The 27174-nt window shown below is 35.2% G+C and overlaps 2 protein-coding genes, 2 long non-coding RNA genes and 1 pseudogene across 4 annotated transcripts; 4 read left to right on the top strand and 1 right to left on the bottom strand.

Moving 5' to 3' along the window:
• Window positions 1–1617: 1617 nt before the first annotated feature.
• Window positions 1618–2775, top strand: LOC120214168 (annotated as a pseudogene).
• A 2117-nt stretch (window positions 2776–4892) lies between these two features.
• Window positions 4893–6732, top strand: LOC120214106 (E3 ubiquitin-protein ligase PRT6-like). Its single transcript, XM_039212085.1, has 3 exons — window positions 4893–5547; window positions 5834–6042; window positions 6406–6732. The coding sequence occupies exons 1-3, from the start codon at window positions 4893–4895 to the stop codon at window positions 6565–6567; spliced, it is 1026 nt and encodes a 341-aa protein (XP_039068016.1). The 3' UTR covers window positions 6568–6732.
• Window positions 6733–12757: 6025 nt separating this feature from the next.
• LOC120214169 lies at window positions 12758–13320 on the top strand. The gene is made up of 3 exons (XR_005524843.1): window positions 12758–12843; window positions 12935–13086; window positions 13174–13320. It is a non-coding gene; the product is annotated as an uncharacterized LOC120214169 (long non-coding RNA).
• A 1381-nt stretch (window positions 13321–14701) lies between these two features.
• LOC120214167 (transcription factor MYB3R-3-like) lies at window positions 14702–18100 on the bottom strand. Its single transcript, XM_039212132.1, has 8 exons — window positions 18035–18100; window positions 17460–17611; window positions 17106–17157; window positions 16866–16923; window positions 16576–16670; window positions 16387–16490; window positions 16057–16185; window positions 14702–15920 (listed from the first exon to the last, which is right to left on the bottom strand). Exons 2-8 carry the CDS (start codon window positions 17603–17605, stop codon window positions 14864–14866), a joined length of 1641 nt encoding a protein of 546 aa, XP_039068063.1. The 5' UTR covers window positions 17606–17611; window positions 18035–18100; the 3' UTR covers window positions 14702–14863.
• A 973-nt stretch (window positions 18101–19073) lies between these two features.
• Window positions 19074–26451, top strand: LOC120214130. The gene is made up of 6 exons (XR_005524840.1): window positions 19074–19127; window positions 19285–19420; window positions 21292–21368; window positions 21465–21574; window positions 22387–22515; window positions 26186–26451. It is a non-coding gene; the product is annotated as an uncharacterized LOC120214130 (long non-coding RNA).
• The last annotated feature ends 723 nt before the right edge of the window (window positions 26452–27174 follow it).

Raw genomic sequence — 27174 nt, 5'->3', positions numbered from 1 at the left:
ACGAGTGTGGAATATATGAATAATTATGTGATTATTTTGTAACTTTTAATAGACGAGATACTCAACAAGCAACACTTAATAGTCAAAAATCATTTGTGTACTTTATCAAAATTATTATTTTTTAATTGGTAAAAAGTTAAATTATTTTATGTGATTGAAGAATTAATCCCAAAAAACCTTATTTATAAAAAAGTTAAAAAGTTAATTTACAAAATAAAATAAAATAAAATAAAAGCTAGTGGGGGTAATAAACGACTGAAAATGGAGATAACCCTTTTTTACAGTTAAGTTTTAATAGCATGCAACGGCTTCTGTTGGCTTGGGTTGATTTATTCACGCGCTAAAGGCTGCTTTTTGGTCCCACTTCTCACCAGTTCACGCGGTTTTCCTTCCTTTCTCTGTATATTTCATAAACTAACAATTTATTTTTTTTATAAATTAAACTAACAATTTATATCATGTATATTTCTTAAAAATTTTAGGATAAATTATATAAATAATCACTAAAATATAAATAAAATTTTTTTTAATATTTTATTCTGATCATTAATTTTATTTATGAAGAAAAATAAACCAATCTAATTTTAGGAAAAAAAGAGGAGAGTGTAACCTAAAATATAAAATATAAGCCTAAACTAATTTATCTTATTGGTTAAAAGAATCGTTGTTATTTCTAGATGTCACGAAGTTTGAGCACCAACGACTGCAGCAAGATGATTAAACATTCATTATCAAATAACTGAAATTATTTATTCATTTTAACTTAATAAAAAATTTAAAATATAAATTTAACAACTACAATGGTTTACTTTTGGTTTGAAAATGATAATAAAATCTGCTTGTAAATATGATTTATCAATCCCAGCTCTTGTTAAACTGCGTAGATTTTGATGTTTTAAGTAGAATTTCGATATTTTTAATTAATATTTAAATTTAAATCATATAAATAAAAAATATTTATTTAATTTTAAATAGAATCGAAACTTTTGTTGATGCCAAGTATTCTCAAAGAGCATATATATATATATATAAACCCTACAACTACAAATTTGGTTATGACAGAAACCAAGTATTTTTAGTGATAAACAAATTATTGTTATTTTTTAATGTTTTGAGTTTGAGTACCAAGAATAATAATTACAAACTAAATGGGTTATAAATGGAACGAGGTAAATTATAAGTTATTCGAGATTTATTTAGTCAAAGTCTGATAAACTCTTGAAATGAATAGACTTGATTCAAACTTGAACTCAACTTGAATTCTTAACGAGCCGAAGTAAATTAATTGATACCAAAATAAAAAATAAATAAAATTTTCATTTACTTAAGATTCGTGTTATAGAATTTGAACTTTAATCGAGTTAAGTATAATAATATTTTGAGTTGAATTTTTTTGAGCTTAAATCCAACTTTAATTTTTGAGTTTAATTCGAACTTTGATAGTTTAAAACTCGTGAGTTTTTTAGTCGAGTTAAATTCAATTTTATATTACATGTATTATTATTAAAGTAATTGTATACTATTTAAATATATTCACATTCTGATTACCTTTTCAACAACAGTTTAACCCCCTTCCCCCCATTTCAGCAATTCGGCTCCTCCATAAGTACCCCCACCATCTTCCCGCTACGCCCCACAATCACCATTTCTCTCTCTTTTTCCTCTTTTTTTTTTATAAAGAAAACCAAACAACAATGGCTACTGTTACTCCTTCTTCTTCCTTGACTATGCTCTGCTTTGCTTTACTGCTGTCCTTTCTTGCTGTGGTGAATGCAAGAATCCCCGGAGCTTATACCGGTGGAGCTTGGGAAAGTGCCCATGCTACTTTTATGGTGGCAGTGATGCTTCTGGGACAATGGGTATTTGTTTTCTCGCACTGCATTTTCCATTAAAATGTGACTGAAAATCTTGGTTGTTTGTTTTTTTTCTTCTCCAGGCGGTGCATGTGGGTATGGGAATCTCTACAGCCAAGGCTACGGCCTGAACACGGCGGCTTTAAGCACGGCGCTTTTCAACAGTGGCCTCAGTTGCGGTGCTTGTTTTGAGATCAAGTGCGCAAACGACCAGAGATGGTGTCACGCCGGCAGCCCTTCCATTTTCATCACCGCCACTAACTTTTGCCCTCCTAATTATGCTCTCCCGAGTGACAATGGCGGCTGGTGCAACCCTCCACGCCCTCATTTTGATCTCTCCATGCCTATGTTCCTCAAAATCGCCGAGTACCGTGCCGGTATTGTCCCGGTCTCTTTCCGTCGGTGAGTCAGTAAAATCCCTCCTCTTTTACTTGATATTTTTCTTAGCAGCCAAACAGTATTTTTTAACTGTTTGTTTATTTTAGAGTGCCGTGCCGAAAGCAAGGGGGAATAAGATTCACCATTAACGGATTCCGCTACTTCCACCTGGTTCTGGTCACCAACGTTGCGGGTGCAGGGGATATCGTGAAGGTGAGCATCAAAGGAACCAAAACCGGTTGGATGAGCATGAGCCGTAACTGGGGTCAGAACTGGCAATCAAACGCCGTTTTGGTGGGTCAGGCACTCTCGTTTAGAGTCACGGGCAGTGATAGACGAACATCCACTACCTGGAACGCGGCACCAGCTAATTGGCAGTTCGGCCAAACCTTCACCGGAAAGAATTTCCGCGTTTAAATCTCACAGTAGCTCCCCTTTCTAAAATATCTTTTTTACTTTAATTTACCTTGGTTTCCCGCTCTACATATCTCCTTTATTTTCCCGGGAAAGTTTGTAGTTGCGGGTAACTGGGTAAAAGCAAAAATTGGGCTTCTGGTAGGATTTATCAAAAAAAGAAGTGAGATAATTTAGGAAAGTGAGTATGGTGTAGTAACTTTTTTTGTTTTCACATTGATCTTACGTCCGTGTTTGGTTTGTCAAAATTCCAGCAAATTGAGGCTGAAGCGGCTGCAAATGAAAGTAAACATGCAGCCCGCAGCCCTTGGTTATATATGTAATGCTCTAGTTTTTCATTCCATGAAACAGTGGCAGATGCTTCTAATCCAATTCTCAAACCAATTTTGAATAATTATACATTAAAAAAATATTAAAAATATATTTTTAAGAAAATTCCAGTCTTGCCCTTAACCTAAACTGCCACAAGCCACACATGCCGGTGTTGATGGTGCAGAGCAGAAGAGCATGTGATGATAGTCTGGCACCCAGCTCAGCTGCTGCCGTTGCCGTCTCTTTAACTTGGCTTTTTCACCTCGTTTGTCTTTCCCTCTCATCTTACATGATATCAACAATTCAATAAAAAGTACGGTGCACCACAAATATATAAAAACAGGATAAAAATTCAAACTTAGAAGAAGGTTTAAGGTTCACTTTTATTTTTATAGTATGTTTAATTTATCATTTTGATTTGCATCATATTTTTATATTAATTTAATCTTTAACGTTTAAGATTTTAAGATTAAATTTTATCATATCACAATTAATAGATTAACGTCAAACTCAAAATGACATTCATTTTTAACAAAAAAAAAAGGATAAATTTAAAATATATAAATAATTAAGTGATCATTTTGTAACTTTTGTCATGTTGGTATGATTTTGCCTTATAATTATATTTGAATTTATGTTAAGTACAAAAAATGAAAGAATTTTCGCAATTTGAAAGAGAATCTGATAAATTGTATGGCGTTGGACGAAATTGAGGTGCATTTGAAGTGACAGTGAGCAGTGTTTAAAAAATTAGTACGGCATAAGTAAAATCTAAACAATCTGATATTTTAGGGATTTTCTCTTTTTAACATTATTTGCAAAGGCTTTTACTTAGACTGTGTAAGTTTTCATTTGTTAGTACCCCTAAAACGAGTATCATTTAGATCAGAGGCCAGTATCTCTCTTCTGACTCTGCCATGTTGGTGTTCTTGTGAATCCATCTATGGGGGTTTGCCTCTCATTGGTTTATGACAGGTGTACTGGTCTGTTGAAAAATACTTGTATGGAATGATAAACTTAGTTTCTTGCATTTAAGTGCGAAGTGTAGTGCTTGCCTATTAATGACCAAGCTGAAAGGCACCTAACCTATCAAAATTGAGGAAGTTAAATTAAAATGGAACCTGATCTCAGTGTTATAGTTTGTTAGTTGGTTTGAATCATTTCTGTATTCTTTACTTTTTGTAATCTAAAATGAAAGCAGAGCAATCCAAATTTCTGTCAAGCATCACTTCTGCTGATGATGATGATTCAAAATCTGACTCGGAAATGTCTAATTCCGATGCTGAACATGAAACAGAAGGTTCTGTGCAACAAAGTTGCTCTCTTTGTCATGATGCTACTTCCAAAAGTCCTGTTTCTTTCTTGATTCTTCTCCAAGTAAGTGATTGCTCTTCATTTTACCCATTACTTGAGACAAATGAAATCTCCACCCACAAATGAATTAACATTTTATCATTTCTTGAAAAAGAAATCTAGGATTTTGTGTTTGGTTGACAGAACCTACTTCACAACCTCTTTTTTATGATGGATTTGGCCCATTAGATTGTGATGGAATTTATCTGTCTTCCTGTGGGCATGCTGTACATCAGGGTTGCCTTGATCGCTATTTATCATCACTGAAAGAGAGGTAAGTCTTCATAGAAAAGATATGTTTTAGTTCTTATTAGATAGATTTGCCTTTTTTTTAACATAATCCTGAACTTCTGGAACTTAAAAAGCTCATGCAACCATATACAATTTATCACTATTCACTAATGCAGTAAATAGTGGTTTCTGGGTTGAGTTTATATTTGGTTCCGTTTCTTTTGGACTCCATATTGTCCTTTCGCAAGGGATTGTGCGGTTGATATCTCAAAAATGTCATCACAAACTTATCAGTCACAATTAACTTCTATTCATAGTTAGCATAATTACAAGTATTATGGGCTTTGGAACATGAATCGTGAAATTGGAGTTTTCCAGAAGGGAGAATTTTTGTGTCCTGTGTGTCGTCGACTAGCAAATTCTATCTTGCCTGCAGTGAATGGGAATTTCCAGAAGGTTGGAAGGCTGCCTACGACTTCAACTGTTGATCAAGTGCATGCTATAGGTTCTCCACCAAACAAAGCTATATGTTCCCTCCTGCTTCAGAGAGGGTTATCTCTTCTAACAACTGCTGCCAAGGTGGTCAGGAGGTCTGATTTCTTCGAAGCTTTTTCTCGTCAAAGAAAAGAAAGAACAATTCGCAATCTGGAACCTATATCTCGTGCACTGTCTAAAATGTATTTTTCAAAAAAGCAGGATAGGTTCTTAGGACCTCCAAGGTTAAGCTACCCAGTAATTTTATGGGATACACTTAAGTATTCTCTTATGTCAACCGAAATTGCAGCTCGTAGTGAAAAGAATTCTATGGCTGCAAATTATAACCTTGCTTCGTTGTATAAGGAATTTAATTCTTCGAGTGAATTTATATTTTCCTTATTGCTAAGAGTTGTCCAGAACCAGAGCAGTACAAACTCTCTTCAAAGATTCAGAGGTCTTCAACTGTTTGCAGAGTCTATTTGTTCTGGTGTTTCCTTTGACTACCACAACACCAAGCATAAACAGGAAGGTATTATTTTCAGTATTTATTGCTGTGAGATTCACTTGAAATTTGGCACTTAGATCTGATAGTAAATCGTAGAGGTTGTAGACATTTAGAAATAGAAATCATGGTTATTTATTTTGGTCTTTCAATGGTTTTTGAATCAGAAATACATCTAAATGTGGATAGGTGAGTGGGTCGGTGTTATCTCTTTAGCACTACTAAGTGTATATACAATTATCAAACAGCAGATAAGCTGTCTTAGGTGTGGATTCTTATTTTAAATGTTGGACTCATGATTGTGTGTTGACAGACAATCTCCTTCTCATCTTGGAGCATGATGATAAGGAAGCATTATATCCTGATATTCAACTTTGGAATCGGTCGTCTGATCCTATTCTTGCCCGTGACCCTTTCTCATCATTGATGTGGGTTCTCTTCTGTCTTCCATGCCCATTTATCTCGTGTGAGGAGTCCTTGTTATCTCTTTTGCATCTCTTCTATGTTGTCTGTGTGGTTCAGGTTTGCCATTACCTCTCTTCATATAGGTTCCTTGGGTGGTCTATTTACACATTTTTAAAAGGAAAAAAAGGACAATCATTTGGACTTTCTGGTGCATGATATAAACAAGAAAATGTGGTAATGAACAATGTTTCTGGTCAAACGAAACTGTATGAAGTAACAATGGAACTTCAAAACGTTTGTGAAGATTTTTCTTTCGCTTTATCAAAACTATAAAGATGTTTTATTTTAGGGATTTCTTTTGAAGGATCCTATTTCCTGTACGGAATTTTCCTCAAAGAAGTGATTTTATATGAAAGAAACTATGAGTCACTCTAATTTTGCTCTGCAACTAAAATTCTGAATGTAATTTACTGATATCAGGCTGCAATCTTATTTTTTGGGCAAGATGAATGTAACATCAATGATTTAGGTTCCCATCATTCCCTAATTACTGTTGTCTGCGGCATTCTTCGTGGATCTGATTGGGCACGCTGGTATTTTGTATCAAATGATATTTACCGTTTTGTCATATTAAAGAAATGATTCAAAGATTGAGTTTCCCTTATTTGCGGAGGTGTGCATTGTTGTGGAAATTGCTTAAGTCTTCTGCCGCAGCACCATGCTGCGATAGGGGTACTGTCTGGGAGTCATCTCATGTGATGACTGATATGATGGATACAACTGAAATTACTTCAGTGGAGCTGAATGGGGTACAAGAACTGGAGAAGATGTTTAGGATTCCTCCTATAGATGTTATTCTCGAGGATGGAGTTTCACAATCATTTGCAGTAAAATGGTCTCATCATTTCCAAAAGGCATATAAAGCCTGTGGTTTTCGAAATGTTTTCTACTGCAATCCTGCAGTTCCCTTGTTGATGACCCTGCCTCATGTGTATCAAGACCTATTGCAACGGTTTGTTAAAAATTCATCCTTAGACATGCTGTTAGACATCTTTCAAGAATATCCATCTATATTCATGAAAAAGCTTTTTTTTTTTTTTTATTTCAAAAGGTATGTAAAAAAATGTTGCCCAGACTGCAAAGCTGTGCTTGATGAGCCTGCATTATGCTTGTTGTGTGGTAGATTATACTCTCTAAGTTGGAAAACATGCTGCAGGTGAATTTTCAGCTCTCTTGTTTTTCTGATTTTGTGCTTACATATGCATTTATCCATGATTCTAGCTATATTAAATCTGAAGCACTGACCTTTTTCTACAATATTTTCCTTGCTAGTGAGAGTGGATGTATTGCTCATTCAATGACCTACGGTGCTGGTACTGGTGTATTTCTTTTGATAAGGGTATTGATCGCCTGGTTACTGTCCTGAACTTTATTTCATGAAAGTTGCTCAGCAAACTCCTTGGCCATCCCCATATTTGGGTGCATTTGGTGAAGAGGTAAGTCATTTTCCTTTTATGAGTAAAGATTGTCATAGTTATACTGTTTGGAAACACAACCGCAAAGCAAATAAAATAGTTATTGCTAAGAGCGTTGTAGGATAGAATATTGTACCCTCCTGCCTCTTATACTCCTTTATACCCGCGAAGGATGATTGTGATTGTTACCAGTGCCAACTACATAAGATCTAAAATTTAGTGGGTCTGGAAAGTTCATGAGCCTTTTTGGACCTGTTATCACACCATTGCAACGGCTCCTGAGTTATCACACCAGATTGTTGGTGTTGAATTCGAGTCTTCACCTAAGTCAGTAAGAACAACATTCATCCAAGTGACTTCTGCAGCAGCATCAGCAAGGCTTTTATACTCGGCTTCCATGGTTGACCGAGAGACTGTCTTTTGCTTCCTTGACAGCCAGGACACCAAACATTTGCCAAGGAATACACAATGACCAGACATCGACCGTCTGTCATCAACATCACCTCCCCAGTCTGCATCCGCAAATGCAGTAATAGACAGATTAGAGCCAGCAGTCGAGAACAATAATCCATAGTCCACTGTGCCTGTCGAGTATCGAAGGATCCTTTTAACTGCCATAAAATGGGATTCGCGAGGGGCTTGCATGTACTGAGCAACCTTGCTCACACTAAGAGCCACATCAGGTCGAGTATGCCATGTATATAGCAAAGTTCCAACAATGCTGTGAAACTCATAGGCATCAACTAACGGATTACCTTCATCCTTAGAGAGTTTATTAGCTACAACCATAGGCGAGGCAGTCGGATTAGCACGTGTCATCTTCGCTTTGGCCAATAGATCGAGCAAAAACTTTTTCTGACTTAAAACAATGGAGTTAGCATCACGCTTGACTTCAATACCCAGAAAATAGGACAAATCACCAAGGTCCTTGAGCAAAAATGCTTATTGAGTTCACGAATCACATACTCAATATGGTTGAGTGATTCTCCAGTTAGTATGATATCATCGACGTATACAAGGATAAACGTGTGAGTGCCAGCCTGATCGATAACAAACAAGGAGCTGTCAGCTTTGGACCCTCGAAATCCCAGAGCGAGCAGGCTATCTCGAAGCTTGTTGTGCCAGTTTCGTGGTGCTTGTCGTAGACCATAGAGCGCCTTCTGTAGCTTACAGACAAGAGGCGTGCCATTAGGGTTGTACACCTCAAATCCAGGTGGCTGCTTCATAAACACATCTTCAGTCAGCCCACCGTTGAGAAACGCGTTGTTAACATCGATTTGTTGAAGCGGCCAATTCTTCGAGACAACCAGTGAAAGGATGATATTGATCGTAGAGAACCGAATCACAAGGCTAAACGTCTCTTGGAAATCTTGTCCTGGTACCTGTGAGTACCCCTTCGCAACCAGACGTGCTTTGTGCCTTTGTACAATACCATCATCATTCTTCTTGACTTTGAAGAGCCACTTACATCCTACAGCCGACCTTCCTACTGGGAGTTGGACCAGAGTCCAGGTATCATTTTACTGTAGAGCTTTAAACTCATCATGGGCAACTGCAGACCATTTCTCAGACTGAAAGGCTTCATAAACAGTTTCTGGGATGGCCTCATCAAGGTTGCTGAGGAAAACTTTGGGCTTGAAAACACCAGTATTGCTGCGTGTGCACATCGGATGCGTATTGGCTGTTGCATTTGGTTGTGACACCACAGTCGGCTCAACTACGGGCTGTTCAGGTACCACAACCGGCTCAGCTACAGGTTGTTCAGGTGCATGAGACTCATGACACGCTTCTCCATCAGGAGTCAAAGTTGTAGAAGGAGACACCAATGCTTGCGAAGGAGAGACATGCTGGTTTTCAGCCGATTGTAGACTTGATCCAATAGGCACGGTGAGACTACGAGAGGCAGTGGGGGTCAATGTAAGCCCAGGAGAGGTATTTGTATGTGAAGAAGCCATAGGTACACGTAATCGTCGTGGCTGCATAATTATGTCTAAAGCAGGCAAATTCTTCTTGGCTAAATCACGAGAGGACTGCAGCTTTGCAAAAGGAAATGTTAGTTCATCAAATTTAACATGACGGGATATGTAAACTCTCCCATCCGCTGCCAGACACTGGTAGCCTTTTTGCTGAGGGTTATACCCTAGGAAGGTACATTGCTGGGAATGAAACATGAACTTGTGCTTTTGAAACATTCGGAGATGTGGAAAGCACTTGCATCCAAACAGCTTCATAAAATTATAATTAGGTTGCCTGTTAAACAATCTTTCAAATGGTGAAGCACCTTGCAACACACGAGTGGGTAGTCTATTAATGAGATAGACTGTCGTAGTCATAGCATAGGACCCTAACTTCAAAGGTAAGGCAGCCTGAGCAAGGAGAACAAGGGCGAGCTCGATCAAATGTCGATGTTTTCGCTCCATAACCCCATTTTGCTCAGAGGTATGTGGGCATGTTACTCGATGCATAATCCATTCTTTGGCCAGAAGAGTATTCAGTGGTCTGTACTCACCACCCCAATCGCTTTGAATGGCTTTAATAGTGAGGTTAAACTGTGTAGCCACCATACTCCTAAACAATTGGAACGCGGTTAGAAGTTAAGACTTATCTTTTAGCAAGTACAACCAAGAATGACGAGTGCATGCGTCTACAAAGGCAACGTAATATCGAAATCCGTTTGAAGGAGTAGGTGCAGGACCCCATAAATTAGAAAATACAAGTTGAAAGGGTTCAGAAAATACAGTCTGCGAGTGTTCAAATGGTAGCTTATGGCTTTTCCCAATACAACAAGCCGAGCAAACTTTATTGGTATTAGTTGAAATTTTTATACATAGCTTATTACAAACATCTTTTAGTGTTTGAAGAGAAGCGTGCCCCAAGCGTTTGTGCCACAAATCAAACGCCTCTGAGGTAGTAGCTAAGCTAACACTAACTTGATTATTAACCGGATGCCTACAATCAGCCAACTCGAACGAGTAAAGGCCCCCATTCTATTTTCCTCGAAGTAGAACACTGCCAGTGACTTCATCCCGAACACAACAATCGTTGGCATGAAATTCAAGAAAGACTCGGTTGTCCCTAGCAAGCTTGGACACCGAAAGTAGATTTTTAGTTATCTCAGGCACATGTAAAATATTGGTTAACTTTAGTGCATGTGACCGAGAAAAGACTAAAGCGTTACCTATGGTTTCTACATGAAGAGAAGCACCATTGCCAACAAGGAGATTACCTGGTCCCCTATAGTCAGATGGTTGAGCTAGTTTGGCAACATCTGGCGTCACATGGTGCGTGGCACCTGAATCGACTACCCAATGCTCGTGAGAGGAAGAGGCTGCATTGGCTTGAGGGGGCTCAGTGGCTCTTCCTTCACTGTAGGAGTCATAAAATTAACACTGCTAGGATTAGCTTTATACCGTTGTGTGTCACTGCCATCACCAAGGAAATCGCGATCAAACCGGTACCAACACTGTCAGGGGCGGACCCAGGACAAAAATTTAGGGGTTGCACAAAAAAATTCTTATAAATATTTTTAGGGGTTGCACGATATTAAAGGTGACACTTGTATTAATTAAAAAAAATTAGAAAATATTAACACTAAGTAGACAATTTTGTTGTATAAATTTTTTTTTCTATAAGAATTTATCTGAAATATAGAGATTCTACCTAAAAATCACAAAAAATATATATAAAAATACTAAAATAATATCATTTGATCAATGTTCCTCACAATTTGAGGGGTTGCCCGGGCTACCCCTGGCAACCCCCTGGGTCCGCCCCTGAGCACTGTTGAACTAAGTGCCCAGTCTTACCGCACAGTTGACACTGCACTCGGGGACGACCTCGACCACGACCACCTGATCGACCACCTGAGTAAGGTTTACGATTAACCTCTTGATTTGTTCTTGAATCAGGAACAAACCGATTGACAGCCTGTGCCACATGTGCACTCATTGGAAGGTTGTCGGCTGAAAACTCAAATCCAGCCTATTGAGTTTCAGCATCAATTAACATGTTACTGACAACCTCGAGAGTAGGTTTCTCATCCAAGAAGTTCATCTCATCCAAGACAACGTTCACTTTCGTGTTAGTGAACACAACCGAGCGCACCAACGAACTTCCTCCAGATGTTGAGAAGACATTCGGACTGTCAAGCGCCATTACCGCAGTCGGAGCTTAGAAGCCAAGATCTCTGGCGAATGATACCATATTGAGATATTACACAAGATTGTAAACTGCCTGTAAAAATGCTTGATTGATATTAAGAATCTATGTTCTACAAAGAGTACTTCTTGCTTTATATACATCACGCTCATGCTGCAGCCAACTAACTGTCTAACGTCCTAGCCGTTGTTGCAACAAACTACAACAACCTGTTAACCAACCTGAGTGCTAACTATCCTCTGCTGCAACCTTCTTGGCATATACATCACTCCTAACATCTTCTATGTTCAATATTATGTGTTACAAATTAAGAAGACAGAAGTTGTTTTACATTTATGTACCTTAGTTTCTATACTTATTTCAGACCTAGTGTTGCTAAAGGTAAATCAGGTTGATGGGAGATTAACTAATGACGGCATGAAGGTCCAATGCAGCAGTTATTGCACTCATATGTCCCTCAATGCACGGAGGAAATCAGGCAACTTCATTCTTTATTTCTGGAGTGCTCCCTCTGATGGGAATATATCCTGAAATGAAATTTGAATAACTGATTTGACAAAACAAAAATAGAATTTACTGAGAATGAAGGATTGTGTTTTCTTGAAACCCAAGGGGTGTATATTCTCAGTTTCTCATCCTACCCATGTCGTTATTTATCAATAAGAAATCATTTAATTCCCCGTGGATTAAAATTCAATGTTATGCAACTTGCACATTTTGGATGATTGATTATTTAAGGCTGATGTGCTTCATACACTGTTTGATTTCAATTTTATTGATACCCAAGGGGGTGTATATTCTCACCCTACGCATGTCGTTATTTATCAATAAGTTCTGTTTAGAAATTATATATTTCCTTGAAACTCCATGCGATATCAGAACTCGTAATCTGAATTCCGTATGGGATGCAATGGTAAATCTTTAAAATATAAATGTGTACTTGTTTGCTTTCCATTATGTTTGTATTTTTTTCATATCATTGAAAGGGTTTTCTTATGATCGATTGGTGTTATTCTACATTTTCTCATTTCAGGATATTGAAATACACAGAGGAAAACCACTGTACTTGAATGAAGAACGTTACGCTGCTCTAAGTTACATGATGACTGGGCCTTCTTTTTGCTTTGTTGTCAATGAAGATGATGGTTTTTTCTCCTCCTGGTTTTCATTGTAGTTCCCTGTTTGATAGGTCGCTTCTCATGGACTTGATCGGAGTTCGAAGGTTCTTGGACAAACTACCATTGGTACCTTCTTCATGGTTTAGTTTGGTTTGATAATCAAGCTGGTGATTGACCTTTCTGTTTCTTTTATTCCTGTTTCTATTTGCTTGCGATCATTAATATTCTTGTTAACATCAGATAAATTGTTGGATTCAGGTGACGATGCATTTGAATCAGACATCAAGTGCAAAGGAAATTGCCAAACTTAAGGTTTTTAGCTTCCATAAATTATTGTGCAAACTAAGTTAGGATCTTGGATTATGATGTTGGCATATGTCCATTATGGCTGGACGTACCGCAGTAATCAGGTCTGTTTGTGGAGCTTATTACCCTTTCTTTTTAGTGTTTGAGTGACAACCATTTGAAAGCAGAGTCATTTTTATCTCTTCGTGCAGCTGCTAATGGTTCTCGACCCGTATTCAGTATGGCAGATTTTGCCATTATCTATTATCTTCCCCTGTTTTGCTATTCCTGGATGTATAGTTGAACTGAAGAACGAATCCTCTGCACATAAGTGCTTGAATACCTTGACCCAGGACGACGAGTCTTCAGTTGAACATCTTGTGGTATACTTAATGGGAGATAAATGGTTTCTAAAGAGACAAAGTATAGGAGATCTTAAATGAGTTTCCATGGTCAATTTAAAGTAGTAAAATATCTTTGTCAACTTTTTATGGGCATGTAGCCTGTTGTAAATGGTTTAAAACTTCACATGGCAGCAGCTCGTCCCTTAATATTTTTCTGGTTTAAGTCGATGGCTACAACTATTTATACTCCTTATGTGTTTGCTTTTATGATTTTAAATGGCTGGGATTGTTGCGGATTTTGGTTGGTTTTTCAGATGGTCATGGATGGGTTGGCCTCGCTTTGATTTTGACGAGGGTCTAGGGTGTATGAGCCACTCAAATGTTTCTTTCTAGCTGGAATCTGAATTGGCACCCCTATCATGAAAAAGGGTCATTTTTCATTTAGTTTGTCGCACAAAACTTGTTTCACAGCGGCCGGGATAACAAAAACAGGAACCAACTGGTTTTCTTGGTTTGGATTCTGCAGCTGGGGAGAGACATAGCCAACTTAAAGAGAATGAAACATAAGGGAATGTGTTAAAATCTGTAGGTTAATCTCTGGTGAGCCAATAGAGAAAAAAAAGGTTGACTACCAATAGTTCAACAATGAGCCGGGGCATCAACAAATGGTTTAAGCTAAGAACGGAAGCCCACCCAATCCTTCAAAATGGTACACCATCGATAAGGTTAATTTGGCAAGAGATTAGAACTAAGGGGATAAAGTTCCTTGGCAATCTCTAATTTGGTTCCCTCTGAACATTCCAAAGCACAGTATGATAGCTTGGATGGCACTGATCGATAGGTTACCTACTCGAGATAGCCTTCAACGCATAGGCATTGTTTCTAATGGAAGCTGCATTTTATGTAATGAGATGTTGGAAACCCGAAACCACCTGTTCTTTGACTGCAAGACTGCCTCTCAATTACGAGAGTAGATTTTTCACCTTAATGGAATTCACAAGTCTGTCCTATCTTGGGAGAACATGATTACTTGGGCAAGCAAAACTTGGAAAGGTAAATCTCTTCTGGTCACTATTCTCAAATTTGCTTGGAACGCCACCATCTACGTTTTGTGGGAGGAACGCAACCGAAGAATCTTCAAAAGATGCTCTCGAAGCATCGAAGAAATACTTAGCACCATCAAAGATATTGTTTGTATTAAACTTAGGGGTAAAAATATTAATAGGCTTTATGATGTAAACTCCCATCTTTGTATTGTCTGGGGTATTGACTAATTCCGATCGCTCTTTTTTGTTTTTAGTCTGTTTTTTCTTTCTGTTCCTGTGATCGGTGATTTTTTGTAGCAAACATTGCTCTTGGATAATAAAAATTCAACTTATCCAAAAAAAAAATCATATTGTAAAAGCAAAGTTTGGGAGGGGAATGCTTGATGAAACATCTGATGTGCGTAAACACAACTTACTTTCAATGTGGAAATCACAGGAAAAAAATTGAATTTCTCTGTACTTTTTGTGTGTTTTTAAGTGGAAAATGGAACACCATAACTTACAGTATAATCCTATGTGACCTCCATCTTCTTTGCATGTAAGCAATCTTTGATAGGAGAGCTACCATTCACTGATAGATCCTCACGCCTTTCCTTATCAAATGTGAAATTAAGTTGTCTCTCCACAGACTTAAAAACAGCAGTTCTTTTAGATCTTAACCGATATGGAGGTGATGCATTAAATGCGGTACAATTCAGACCAATGCTGCTATTACTTTGAAAAGTTGGACTTTCGTACGAAATCCAATCACGAAACCGAGCCTGTTCCGGACTATTTTCAGTTCTTTCCTGTGCACCAGGTAATTGAATCATATTCTTGGCTGTTTCCTCATTCAGTTTTCCCATTTTATTTGGACCGGTTTTTCTCTTTCGAAATATAGAAGGCGTATTCGGGAATGTCTTAGCAGCAATTCTAAGAATAGACTCGGGACTTCGAGCACCAAAACCACTGCTCTTCATACAAGGCGGAGTGAAGAAACTTACAGGTGACATGATAAGTGTAGAGGTCACCTCATGCTGCATGCCTTTCTTCTTTAAATGATCTGAATCTAATGAAGAACCAACATTTAACATAGGTGGCTCGTAACATAAAGGACCATATGTCGAAGTATCATACTGTAGTTGCGCCCCAACATCTTTGTCTTCGACAACAGCAGCAGAGCTGATTCTTCGACTCTCGAACTTCGCCATTGACTCTGAGTTACAGCAGCAAGGATTTGCATCAAATGAATGAAGCTTGCATTCTGCACTTTCAGTCTCAACTGATTCACTTGGAATAACACTTGATGAAGCCTCCATATCATGAACTGGAGTACAGGATTCCAACTGATCTTTTTCATCTTCCTCTGGCTTACATATATCCGTAGTTCCTGAAGACGTTTGAGCAGTTGAATCTGATTCTCTTTTCGAATAAACAAGCAAATTTTTTGTTGCAGCAGGTGTATCGATATCCTTCTTCTCATTTTTAAGAACAATCTTCACAACTGGAGGAAGCTTCCCTGTAGCCAAATAGAAATCTAACTTCTTCTTTATGGAACTATTCCAGTGATTCTTTATGGCATTATCAGTTCTGCATAAACAAAATTCATTAACATGTCAATAGAGATTTTGGAGTAATTTACGACAATTCTTTTGTCAAGTAAGCTGGACTAAGCTTTCGAATCTGAACCATGTAACAAATGTTATAAACCAGAAAGAAATGATACCTTCCGGGTAGAACTTTAGCTATTTCAGCCCACTTGTTCCCATATATCCGATGGGCATTCATGAGGGCCAATTCCTCCTCTAACGTCCAAGCATCCTTCTTTATATTGGGATTCAAATGATTGTGCCATCTGGGAAACATCAATTAGCATGTTAAAAAATTTCAGCAACATCAATAGCCTCATTGTACAAAACTTTAGTTTGTAATTTACTTAATATACTAACTAACAGAAAAGGCAGACATCATTGAAATGGGGAAAACTAATATCAAAAACTTCGGCACTTTTGAGAACTCTTAAATGCAAATGAAAAGAAGTAAAAAGTGAAATTACCTCTCGCGACATTGTTTCCCTATCCGTCCAGGCAAAGATTTGGCAATAACAGACCATTTTGTGGGCCCATATTTTGATACAAGCTCAACAATTTTATCATCCTCCTGGAAGGGGAAGCCACAGAAAATTGTGTTAGTTTTGTGAACTGCAACCATAATAGAGCATAGAAGAATGACCTAAAATGCATACCTCTTGAGTCCAAGGTCCTTTAACAAGATCTGGATTTAGGACCTTCTGCCATCTATGTAGACACTGAACTTCTGATCTATCAGGAAAAAAATTGGCTGCACAAGCATATTCGAATGTCAAGACTGCTATTACAATTACTAACAGATGAAAAGGATTCATGACCCTAAGTTTGTTTTTGGTGTGAGAAAACATAAGATCTAGCAAAAACTCAAATATCAAGTCTGTCACATTGGAAAAAGATGGATAGTCGATAAACATAGTTAATAGGGAGAGCAGATTCTGAGGAAAACCTATTTTTTTCCAGCTCTTCCCCTTAAAAGCTGCAACAGCATTTCTTAATGTCTCATCCTGCAATGGATGAAAACAGAAAACGATGTTAAAGAAAGGCAGCAGTTGCAAAGAATGAACATGAGTAACCAGTAAACATTGATACAACTTAGTTTTCCCCCTTAGAATCCATGATAGATTATTATAAAAAACCAATGTAGTCTACCAAAATAATAGCATCAATATAGAAAGGTGCATTGTACCTCCTCCGGTGTCCAGCCACCTTTTGCTCGTCGAATAGGGCCAGTGGTCCTCCTGAAAATTCAGTATAAACAATTACTCGCAGCTTTCAAGATAATAAAACTCAATGCAAATCAGTTAAACCGCAAGTCCAGTCACTGAAAGGAACTGCTAAACGTAATCTACAACAATGAACTCGAGCAGAAACAAAAGCGTGTATAAGTAAAAGCAAAATAAGCAGAACCAAAAGGTTGCATTTAACATAACAATCCAACCCAAATTGTGATTCAAATAAGCACACATTGTGAAACGAGTTGAACTACAAGGAAAACTGAAAAAAGAAAAGCTAAAGAAGTTATGTTATTAAGGGACAATACCGATGATTTGGTGATGATGGTGCTGGACTGGATATAGCTGGCGACTTTACATTTGCACTGACAGCGCCTTCTGATACAGAAGAACTCAATGCGGTTGTTAATTGCTTATTCTCAACACAACGTTCGTCTATCTTCAACTCAGCCATCTCTTTCTACAATAATCTCAAAACCCAGAAATCATAGTCAACACCAAATTGAAAAAAGAAAAAAAGAAAGAAAGAGGGAGAGCTTAAGCCTATATAAAATGACCAATCCACTCGCTCAAAATCCCATCTTTTAACCAAAATCCCCAATCTCACCACCGTCAATCACATAAAAAGACAAATCCCAGATCTTGAAATTCATTAATCAGATCAAAAAACATAAAAATCCCACATCATTTTAAACATATTTCTAGGGTTTAAAACCCAAAGAGAAGGTATAAAAATCCCAAAGGAACTTTTAACGAATCCAAGGCACATGAAGTTCAAGGAACATGATCAAAACAGTGAAAAAATAAATAAGAAAAACAGCAACCCCCAAAGAAAAAAAAGAACTTTTCAGAAGATTTTTGAATTCAACAAACTTCAACACACCTGAGTGGCGGGAAACAATCTCCAGCTCCTTAAAAAAAACCCTTTTCTTTCGAGCGAAACAAGAAAAAAAAATAAAACGTTTCTTTGTTCAAAAGAACTCCAACGTTTCTTCTTTGTTTCGAAAAATCCTCTCCCGTTGAAACAAAGGGAGAGAGAAAAAAAACACAAAAAAGGGAGAATAATAAATATAAAAATTATATTGAAAAGTTTTTTTTTATATAATTGTAACGTTAACATATATCTACCGACGTCTCCGTCAACTGCCGTTATTGAGGGTGAACGTGTTTTTTATGGTTTAAATATGCCTGAGGTCCATGTAGTATTTACAAATTAATATTTCGTCTATTTTTTTTTAAATTGGGATCTTGTACTATTCTTACTTTAAAAATCTTAATTTCCCCTTAATTTTTGTTTAATTTCACTGTTATTTCTAATTTGGAGACGATAAAAAGTAAAATAACTTTTTAGTCCTTAATATTTATATTAATTTTATATTTAGAAGATAATTAAAAAATATATTATTCAATTAATCATATTTATATTTACTTTTTAAGTTTACCGGTCAAATCATTAAAAACTACAAATATAGGGGACTAAAGATTATTTCTCCTTTTATATAATTTTCAAATTAATAATTAAAATTTATAATTGTAAAAATAAAAAATAAGAATTTTCAAATAAAAATAATATAAAAAATTAATTATATAAGAATAAAATATAAAGACTGAATTTTAAAATTTGAAAGAATACAAGACCCCAACATATTTAAACCTTTTTCATTCTTTTAAAAGCCACATGGGTTAACGGTCCAAAGTTATCGTTAGGGGTTGACGTGGTGGTGGCAAATTGGCAAAGGTTTGAAACCTGAAACGGCACTCTACAAAGCAGGGCCCACGTAGCAGCTAAACATCGAACAAGTATCGGCGACTGACGGTTGGATAGGTGGAAGTGGGGTTGGAGTTGTGGGAAATATACGTTTGAACCGACTATTCCAATCTTGACTATGGGAAGAAGTAACTAAAATGACGAGAGCAAAGGTAATGTATTGGGGTTTGCTCATCATTCTCGTCTTTGTTTTTGGGTTGGATTCAGGGTCAGACGAATGTTATATTATATGATTTCTGGGTTTCAATGCTTCTGATAATCGCATTATTTACTGCTTTTTCTCAGCTTTTCAGGAATGGTATTATAGTGTTTAAATCTTTAGGTTTTTCTTTTTAATTACCTCTTTTTGATTGTTAATTTAACAGCTCTGTAGACTCCAAAATTCTGGCCAAGAGAATTGCCACTTGGGCTGGAAAGGGGGAAATAACAAGATGAATTTTGCAGCTCCACTTGACCTTTAGCTACCATGAAAACGAGGGAAAAGAATCTTATAACATGCAGGTATGGTGAAAGACAGAACCCTCCTCTTTTTATGATTTACTGCCTTTTTCTTTTTAAGGTTTCTCAGCTTTCTAGCTTATAATTAGTGTTTAGATACTAAGGTATTTCTAAATTGATTTTGTAGTTTTATTCCATACTTATTCATTGCAGTCAAATTTCAGTAAGTGAATTGTTAATGCCTCAGCTTTTAGGCCTTGTTCATAAGTTTCACTATTGGATATTAGGGTAAAGAACGCAAATGTTCCTCTGACTATAGGCAAATGTTCCTCTGACTATAGGATAGGTATTAATTTATTAAGTCCCTCGACTATTAACAAGTTACAAAATGTTTCTTCGATTACGGAGTGTTGCTTTTTTTAGTACCTCAACTATTAAAAGTTAGAAAATGATCACACGATTATTCATTATGTTCTAATTGGCAGTTATTTAAGTTAGAGATTAACATGATGATTGAGATATGATAGTCATTTGAGATTTTGAGATTAAATTTTATCATATTACAATCAACACATTAACGATCAACTCAAAATATCGTCCATTTTTAACGGAAAATGATGAGTTTGGAACATAATGAATAGTTGGGTGACCATTTTATAACTTTTAATAGTTGAGGGACTCAAAAAGCAACACTCTATAGTTGGGGGACTATTTTAGAACTTTTAATAGTCAAGGGACTTAATAAAGCAGTACCTTATAGTCGGGAGACAATTTGCATTCTTTACCCTAATTAGTGTTTTAATTAACTATAAGTTTGAATTTTGATACAATTCTATTGGTTGAAGATTATTAAATATTTGAGAAATAAAGAATTTTGATGATTAAGTAATAGGTTGTATACATACAGAGTAAGCATTAGGTTTTTGAATTATGAGAGATATAATAATTGGTTGCGATGGATTCAATTAAACACACTTGGAGCATAAAAAACCAAGACTACACATTGTTTTATAATTAGTTTTCTTATCCAGAGTTGAACCGCATTATTAAACTCACGTTGATTAAGTTTTTTGCGATAGTAATTCTTTCTCATTTCTGGACACAGAGAACCAAAGTCAAACCATGTATTTATCTTTCGTTGATTATGTTTTTTGCATATAAATCTTGCAGTCAGTTAACAGGAAAACAAGGGAAATAAAGGGTAAAAGGTTATTAACATGCATGTATGATGGAAAAGAAAAGGTCTTATTTATTTGCATAATTTACTCTCTTTTTTTTAAAACAGAAGGTTTTGAGCTTTCCTTCTAGTAAGATGTTAGGCTGCTTAAATCTCTAGGTACTTCAACAATGACTGATCTTTTTTGACAATTAGGTTTCATTACAATGCCTTAACCTTGTCCATTCTATCAAACAAGCCCCTTAATCCTTGCAATTAAACCTGAATTAAGTAAATAGTTTAATCCTTTGCCCTTTGGTCTTGTTCATAAGTTTCTCTGTTAGATATTAACTCTAATTTTAATTAACATATTAATTTAAATTCTGATAAAATTCTTTGTTCCAGATTAAAACTAAAATGTAGGGAATAAGAATTTCTTGAGGGCTTAGTAATACCCTCTATACACAAAGGGTAGACATTAGTTTTTTTTTTTTTTAACTAAGAGATATGTAAAGGATTCTTAGAGGTTAAGTAAAACACACTAGGGGCATAAAATAATTGGCTCAAGTTTAGCTCTTGGTTATTAATTAAAAAAAAATCTTATAGTTAATTCTATCTCATATGTGGATGCAGACAACCAAATCCAAACCATGTATTAATCTTCCGTTGATTATGTTTTTTGCTTATAAACTTCAAACATTTCCAATAAGCCAAGGGTTAACTCTTTCAAGAAGCTAAGTCTTTTCAAGGACAATGTGATCTTCCTATGAAATTGCAGGAAATAAAAGGAGAATTGAAGAGAGTTTGAAGAAACAGAAGAGAATTTGAAGTAGATTTCAAAGGTTGAAGGGAAAGGTAGAAACTCAATTCATCAAAGTGCATAATCTTCTCTTGTTACAACCGTTCCTACATAAATCTAATACAAGGATTTGACCAATTATTTGATTATAGGTGTCCCAGTTTGTCTTCTAGTGCAACTGAATATAATTCAGCTGGAATTGGTTGTATCATCAAGCTTAATGGGCTGCTCCATGATTATGCCCCACTATGAACTGATCCAGGTTTGTCTTCACTCCTTGATCCGTTTCCTTCTTCATAACCTGGTCCATCTTCTCTTCATTAATCAAAACACTTTAACCAAACGTCGTCCTTTGCTCTTTTAACTAAATAAGTCCTTTTCATCTCCATTTACCACTTTCCAATTCTGATTTTACAATTCCCAAATCACTCCAAATCCCTAATTCCTTCCCTTCTATCCCTAATTCGTCTTCCATCATGACAGACAAGTATAAAATAACTAATTATGTTTTGATTTTCACCACATTTGGCTTAATTTCTGAAACTTGTATTGCCTGGGTTAACACTTTTTAGAAGGTAAGAAATGTGCCTAGTACTAGCCTTTTACTTTAGTTTTTCCAAGGATCAATGGTTCAATGTTTATGGAACACATGCTTCCCCCCCCCCTGCATTTACTGTTGCAAGTGTTGCAGGTGGCTGGCAGTAAAGGAAAAAAACAAAATAAAGTATCATATCTTTAAAAACTTAACACGTTCTATAAAAAAAAATTTAACACATTTAGTACCTAAACTATCAGTTTTATTCTATTTTAATACCTAAATTTTCAATTTTTTTAAAAAATTTATCGGTAAATTTTGAATAAGATACTAAAATAAAATAAAAATTAAAGTTTTTAATGTCAGAGTACTAAAATGAAACAAAAACTAAATTTTTAGTTTGATTTTAAAAAATTAAAAATTTAAATACTAAAACTGATAGTTTATGAAGTTGTATGTAATTCTCCGCATCGAGTTTTGAGAGTAATATCCTTTAGTATATATGGGAAATATGCTGATGGGCTGGAAATTTTTGCCAGGTAGTAACCCATGGGAAGAACATCCAGGTAACTGGTCCACCTCAACCCAAAGCCACCTAATGTGGAAATTGCACTTTTCAAAAGGTCGGCCTTTCAAACTACCAAAGTATTTTTATGTTACACCATGAGGTGAGTTTCTTTTCTCCATTAATATATATAATATTAGTTTTTCTTATAGAAAATTAACATTTTTTTAAACAATTATCATTTTTAAGGGAATGAGATTTTTTTTTATTAATTTGGGATGATTATATATTAATATCTGTTTGAGAAATTCTCAATCATTTGACAATGAACTCTCATGCGCCCTTACATATGTCATTGAGAACTAGATACCTCAAAAGATAACAACCATTTATTTAATTATTGAGGTCGTTTCTGCTAAAGGAATGAAAATTTAGCACGAAAGTTTAAATAATTATTTTACTTAATTCAAAATTCAAATTATTAATAACCCGAACTAAACAACTTCAGTGGTAAGGAAATTGTTGTTGTTCTTTGAGGTTTCGGGTTCTAACACTGTAGATGTCGGGAAGTGTAAGCGTTCAATATCAAAGAGTTAAGAGTTATTTTTAAACAGATACTATCTTATATTTGTTCTAGATTAATATAAAAAAACATCTTATTTCCCTTTTTTTATTTTCAATTTCACACCCACTTTGTTTTGCAGGTATTTTGGTTTTAAAAAATATTTTTCATATATAGTGTAGTTTTTTTCGAATAAAAATCATAATACTAACTTATCTTAAATATATTTTTCTTTTATTTTCTTTGCATCCACCGAATACTTGTTCCATAAATCTAATAAAATATATTTTCGGATTAATAAATTGATATCGCTTAATTTGTGATACTAATCATAATCAACCAATTCACAATAATCAATACTAATATAACAAGTTTAATTCAAGTTTCATTTCAGATATGGTTTTATGAGTTCAAAGAAATGTGGTTCTACCTTTAGTGCACCTCAACCTTAGGACAATGATGTGATACATAATGCCGATGATCCAATGAATCGCGTTCATGAAGATCCCCCTCAAGTCGATAGTGAGGATGAGAGTGTGACTCTTCTTTACTTTCAAACTTTCATGGAGACGATGGACATGTGGTTTGCTATTTTCTGGTAATAATAGTTAGCATCATTGAAATAAGGAGGCTTCGATATGGATTAAGACACAAAATTTCGGAAGTAGTTGGAGTGACCACTGATGATGAGTTAATTAACTTCTTCTTAGGATCTTCTCAAGATGATGTTAAGCCTTCCAATGAGATTAGCTCGAATACTTATTGTTGAGTCAATCAAGAGGATGAAATAGTCAAGAAGGGGTGAATTGGTAAATAAAAACTTTGGTGGAAACTTAAGGGAAAAATGAAAAATTGAACACAAGAATTTTAGAGTGGTTTGACTTTCAAAACCAAAGTCTACATCCATTATCTTAGTTATCCATAATAAGGGTTTTCACAAATTCAATAATTTGTATCAACCTTTGAGGACAAGCTCTAGCCTTACAACTCCCTCAAGAATTATACCCCAAATTCTTGAGACATTATCTCAAAGAGAAAATTACAAATTATAAACTTAGAAAATCTTACTAGGAATGTGTTTGCACAATTCAAGAACAAATAAGAACACTTGAAAAATAAAACAAATGAGTATAAAAGTGTTCTTTGAAAGCAAAAAGAATATTGAAGAATGTTGACTTGATTTTGGATAAATGTGATTATCTTTGGCTTTTTCTATGATCTCTTATCTTCACATATGACTTGGAATCTTGTTTTTATAACCGTCATTCAATTCTAGTCGTTTAGGTTGTTGTGGGAGTTATTATAGTCGTTGAGATGAAATTTCTCAAAATAAGTGAATGCCTAGACGCCTTGAATATCGGTACACTGGCTTGGAGTATCGATGTTGCCTACATTAATTACAAAATTCTAGCCGTTGGTGAGAGGAGAGTATCGTACTCTACTAAGAGTATCGATACCGATATCGATATATAGAGAATATCGGTGCCAAACTAGCCTACTGGAATTGGTGATTGTCAAAAATATAAAGGGAGTATCGGTACTCTTATTGGAGTATCGGCACTGTTATGCGTTTTTACACTTAGTATCGATACCAGTATCGATACTATATGAACAATATCGGTACTGCAAAGTTAAAAATTAATTTTTGACTCGATTAAAATTCGAAACCCTTTGTAAAAAACTTTAAAAATTAATTCCAGTATATGACTTAAATTTTCAAAAGAGTAAGGAGTAAAATGGAGACTTTGACCTTAAAGAGAATTTTCATATTCGAACGATTGAATCGAATATAAACTTGAAAATCAAATAAAAAATAATCTTAAAATTTCTTTAGATATATTTATTTTTGGTATATCAAAATCTCAAAGCATGGTTCAACAATCTCTCCCTTTTTGATATAACAAAACCTTTGAAAAAATTTAAGATTTTAAAGATATTTTTGAAAATAAATACACCCCCTTACTCTAACAAATTTTTATCGTAACAATTTATTATGAGGGGAGATCTTTCACCATCTCTTTCAAGGGAGACATTCGACTTGAAGACGAAAATTTCAAACAATGTTGGATCTACTGAAGATTTAACATTTTCTTTACTACAGTTCAGGTTTTCTACCTCTTTGGTTTCACAACATTCATCAATGGGTTATCTAAACAATGATGTTAGAGTTCGAACAATAATTGACACATACATTACTAATTTGGTGAGTAATGTTGACTTAACATATCTGATAACATAGAAGTTGAACTTCAAAAACTTGAACTATTTATATATAGAAGGAAGAAAGAGAAAGAATGGAGGATTGAAGAACTTAACATCTGACGAGTCAACTGACTATGAAGATTAGGATGTGTGGGTAACTTAATGTTTGTATTGTAATGTAATGTAGGAGTTAATGTTTCTAATTTAATGTGATGTATGAGTTAATACTTTGTATTTAATAAAAATTATCAATATGACCGTCAGAACTCGTCATCTCGACATAACGAGTTCCATGTCATGTCGAGGTGACGAGTTCCAAGAAAAATAATAAAATATTGGACACAGTAATTGGGTCCATTAAAATATATTTTCCATTAGAACTCGTTATGTAGGTGTGACGAGTTCCATGAAGACTGTAGCAAATACGGTAGATCCCAAAATAATCTTCTTTGTTCTGTATTGGGCTAATTATTTAGTCCGCTTACCTATTGGGCCAAAAAAAACCATAGGGGACTACTGAGATACTAAACGGGTTAATTTACACTTTGGTACCCAAATTTAAAATCAGTTTAAATAGGGTTTTCTAACATTTTTTGTTTAAAATTGTAGAAGTTATAAATAATTTTATTTCAAATATATTAATTAATTAAAAAAAAACCATAAGTACTAAATTAAACCCAAAAGTCAAATTCTAGCATTAATTTGAACCAGGAAACCAAGTTCAGGCGTTAAAATGTATATTAATTAGAATTTCAACGAAGTTACCACCTTGGGGCTTGGGGTAACTTGTATAACAAAAATACAAATTTTGATAACGTAGCCATACATTTTCGTCTGATATTACTTTAGTCATATTTATTATGTGACGCACTTATAATATATGATACACATATATTATATGGTGTATGCGTATTGCATATTTAAGATGTAACTTACATAGTGTGCATACGTTCTGTACATTGTATTCATAATTATATACGTATATTATATAGTATTATATATATATATTTTCTTTTTATTTTATTATTTATGTTGTTTATTAATAATGTTGGGTTTTGTTTTATGTCAGGCCTAAAACCCGAAGCCATTACAGACTCCGGTCTTGGAGCAACCTGAACCAGATCCACTAAAGCCCGACCTCAATTGAAATAGTTAGGGTTTGCACACCCTAACTCTCACCCCTTCTCTCCTCAATGCCACATGTCCCTCAGCAGCCAAATGCGCATGGAGCGGTCAAACTAACGGCAACCCCCGAGTTCTTCGACGTCGTGGATTTATGGGACACAAAAACAAACTGTCGAGACGTTTCTCTGCTCGGCGACGGAAAATGCAAATAGTACACCTCAAGGGGTGTAACTAGTCTCGAAAAAGTGAGTGTTTATCCTCCTTGAATCATATGAAACACCAAGTTGTAGAGTCGCCAACAATCTTTTAATTTGGTGAGATATGTCACCAAATTGTTATATTATTCTAATAAAATTTATAAGAATAATATTAAAATAATACAACTCGGGTCTGCTTACCATAAAAATGAGTTCGAGAGTCGGTTACGTATGGGGAATGATTAGTATCCCCACAACGTCTAAAATTGGTATCAATATTTATTAATTAGTGTCTTTGCAATAAATTAACAAATTTTTATTTAATTTTAAATAACTTAGTACTAAATAATATTTACTAATCCTATAATATTATATTATGGCTATATTGTAAAATTATCTTAATATATCAATATTATAATTAATATAATATTAATAAATAATGATTAAAATATATAATAGTAAAATTAATTAATCCTAATTCGAAATAATATTAAAGTTATTTACTAATTATGTAATTTAACATAAATTATTAATATGGAACATAAATATAATTTATTAAAATTTGAGGATTAAATATGTAATTTTACCCAAAGTGTATAAATATATAAATAGGACTATAATAAAATTAAAAGACCAAATTAAAAAACGTAAAATCCTGTTTTCGGGACCAAAAAGAATAGCTTACAAATCTGGAGTGGCCATGGATGTAGTTTGCCCATGATTAAATTACACAAAA

The sequence above is a fragment of the Hibiscus syriacus genome, unplaced genomic scaffold, assembly GCF_006381635.1.
Source record: "Hibiscus syriacus cultivar Baekdansim isolate YM2019G1 unplaced genomic scaffold, ASM638163v2 tig00110053_pilon, whole genome shotgun sequence".
NCBI classification, from domain to species: Eukaryota; Viridiplantae; Streptophyta; class Magnoliopsida; order Malvales; family Malvaceae; genus Hibiscus; species Hibiscus syriacus.
The sequence above is the reverse complement of the archived record's forward strand: the minus strand, read 5'-3'. Positions and strand labels throughout refer to the sequence as shown.